Below are 1,760 nucleotides of genomic sequence, written 5' to 3'. Positions count from 1 at the left end.
GCTGAACCCCTTCATGCTCGAACGAGTTTCTCTTATCTAATGCTAACAGAATGCCAGCAACTAGATTATGCCCCTAAAAGTAACGAAAATTTGTGACTTAGCACCCTGTTCACACATTTGAAATGTAAACTTCCAGAAACTGTCCGTGCACCACAACACGCCAAGGATGCGGTACCAGAGGAGCGCACTTCTCCTTAACCGGCTGGTGCCTTCCTCCCTTCTTCCCACTGCAGAGACGAGACATTTCCCTTCCAAAAATACAATGAGACCAAAAAAGAAATAGCAATAATAATAATTAAAAAAAAAATCACTGCGGGCTGTCTGAAAGCATTGTCGGTACCTGCTACGGGTTCCCGGCAGAGGCAGAGCCCCGGAGCAGGGACAGGAGGTGGCAGGGCACAAACGAAGGAGGGTGCAGCAGGGGGCGGCTGGGCCGGCCCTGCTGATGGCGCAGGGGAGGAAAGGCTGCCGGGATCCAGGGGCGGCTGCAGAGCGCTAGCTTGTTAAAAAGGCCGAAATATTTAAAGAGACAGGACAACTTTTTCTTACACAATACTGCAGAATATGAAAAAAAATCTCCAAGGACTTCTTGCATTATTCTGGTATACTGTAATTGTTCACAAACAAGGTCAGATGGTCACAAATTCCCACTCAATATTAAAATAATGGTTTGTTCTACCTATGTTGAGAACTGTATCTAAAACCTGTCAGTTATTTCTTAAGAGTCCAGTGCCAGTTAAAAAAGTGGTCAGTGAAGTTTTTTTAAAAAAGAATATCCTTTAAAAGGTTTCAAAGCATTCAGGAATGGCAGCATTTCCAGTTTTGTAAGCTACAAGAAGAAAACGAATCCTTTTGTCTATAACCTAAACGTGCTGTATGGGTTAAATGCCAGTCACAGCAAAGGATTGTTGGAATCATGGTTTCTGAGGCAGGATGTTTATTTAAAGAGGAACGTGCAACAGTAACACGCACAGCAACTCTGAGAGTTTCCTGGCAGCAGCACTTGAAGGCATTTCCCCCCCTCCCTCCTTCAAAACCCCTCGGTACCCTGAGCCCTGGCTGAAAGCATTAACCAGGCTGGGGCAGCAGCAGGCAGCACCACAGCCCCACTAAAACCATCCTCACCTGTGCTGTTACACTGTGAGCTAAAAGCCAAGATGCCCAAGGAGAGAAAACCAGTGCCAGGAGTTGTACCTGACTGTACTGCAAACTGCGCTGGAACACCTCCCCTTGCTTTAGTATCTAACTCAGCACCATTCCTATGGATCAAGTGTTTTTCTTTCCAATAAAGCTGGTAAGTCTAAAAATCCATTTGTTACAATTTGTGAGAATTATATAACAACGTTTTTACCACTGGGACGCTGAAAGCTGGGATTTAGGAAACTGATAGACAATAATACATAGATACACAGTCAAATGGTGCAGGATTCAAACAAACCACATACACATTTATTTGATTTTTTTTTTTAATAATAAGTGAGCTAGTACTGATGTAAAACAAGAACCAAAGATGGACAGCCTTACAACTGTTTCAAATGAGACAATTACAATCAATATAAAAATTAAAATACAAGCTACTGCCCCCTCACCGCTGCCGCTGTTCCCTCCTCCCCCAAGTCTGGCAAATCTTAAATGAACAGAGAATATGCAGAAAAACGATTTCAAACTATCTCTGGACACGTGACTTCTAAGCCAAAAAGCAAAAGCCACACAGCTAACTCTCCCACAGTCTGTATAAGCAGCCTTCCACCCCCCGAGGC

General features: G+C 43.9%; 1 protein-coding gene across 1 annotated transcript in view; it reads right to left on the bottom strand.

The window, feature by feature from the left end:
• Nucleotides 1-244, bottom strand: part of LOC104466421 (oxidation resistance protein 1-like) — a 13,892-nt gene extending 13,648 nt beyond the window's left edge. Inside the window, exon 1 of the mRNA XM_010079819.1 lies at nt 176-244. Within this exon, the coding sequence (XP_010078121.1) occupies nt 176-244 (69 nt within the window). The remainder of the gene's footprint in view (nt 1-175) is intronic.
• Between the last annotated feature and the right edge of the window lie 1,516 nt (nt 245-1,760).

Source organism: Pterocles gutturalis, unplaced genomic scaffold (assembly GCF_000699245.1).
Source record: "Pterocles gutturalis isolate BGI_N339 unplaced genomic scaffold, ASM69924v1 scaffold27644, whole genome shotgun sequence".
Classification (NCBI taxonomy): domain Eukaryota; kingdom Metazoa; phylum Chordata; class Aves; order Pterocliformes; family Pteroclidae; genus Pterocles; species Pterocles gutturalis.
This window is presented reverse-complemented; position numbering and strand designations above follow the sequence as displayed.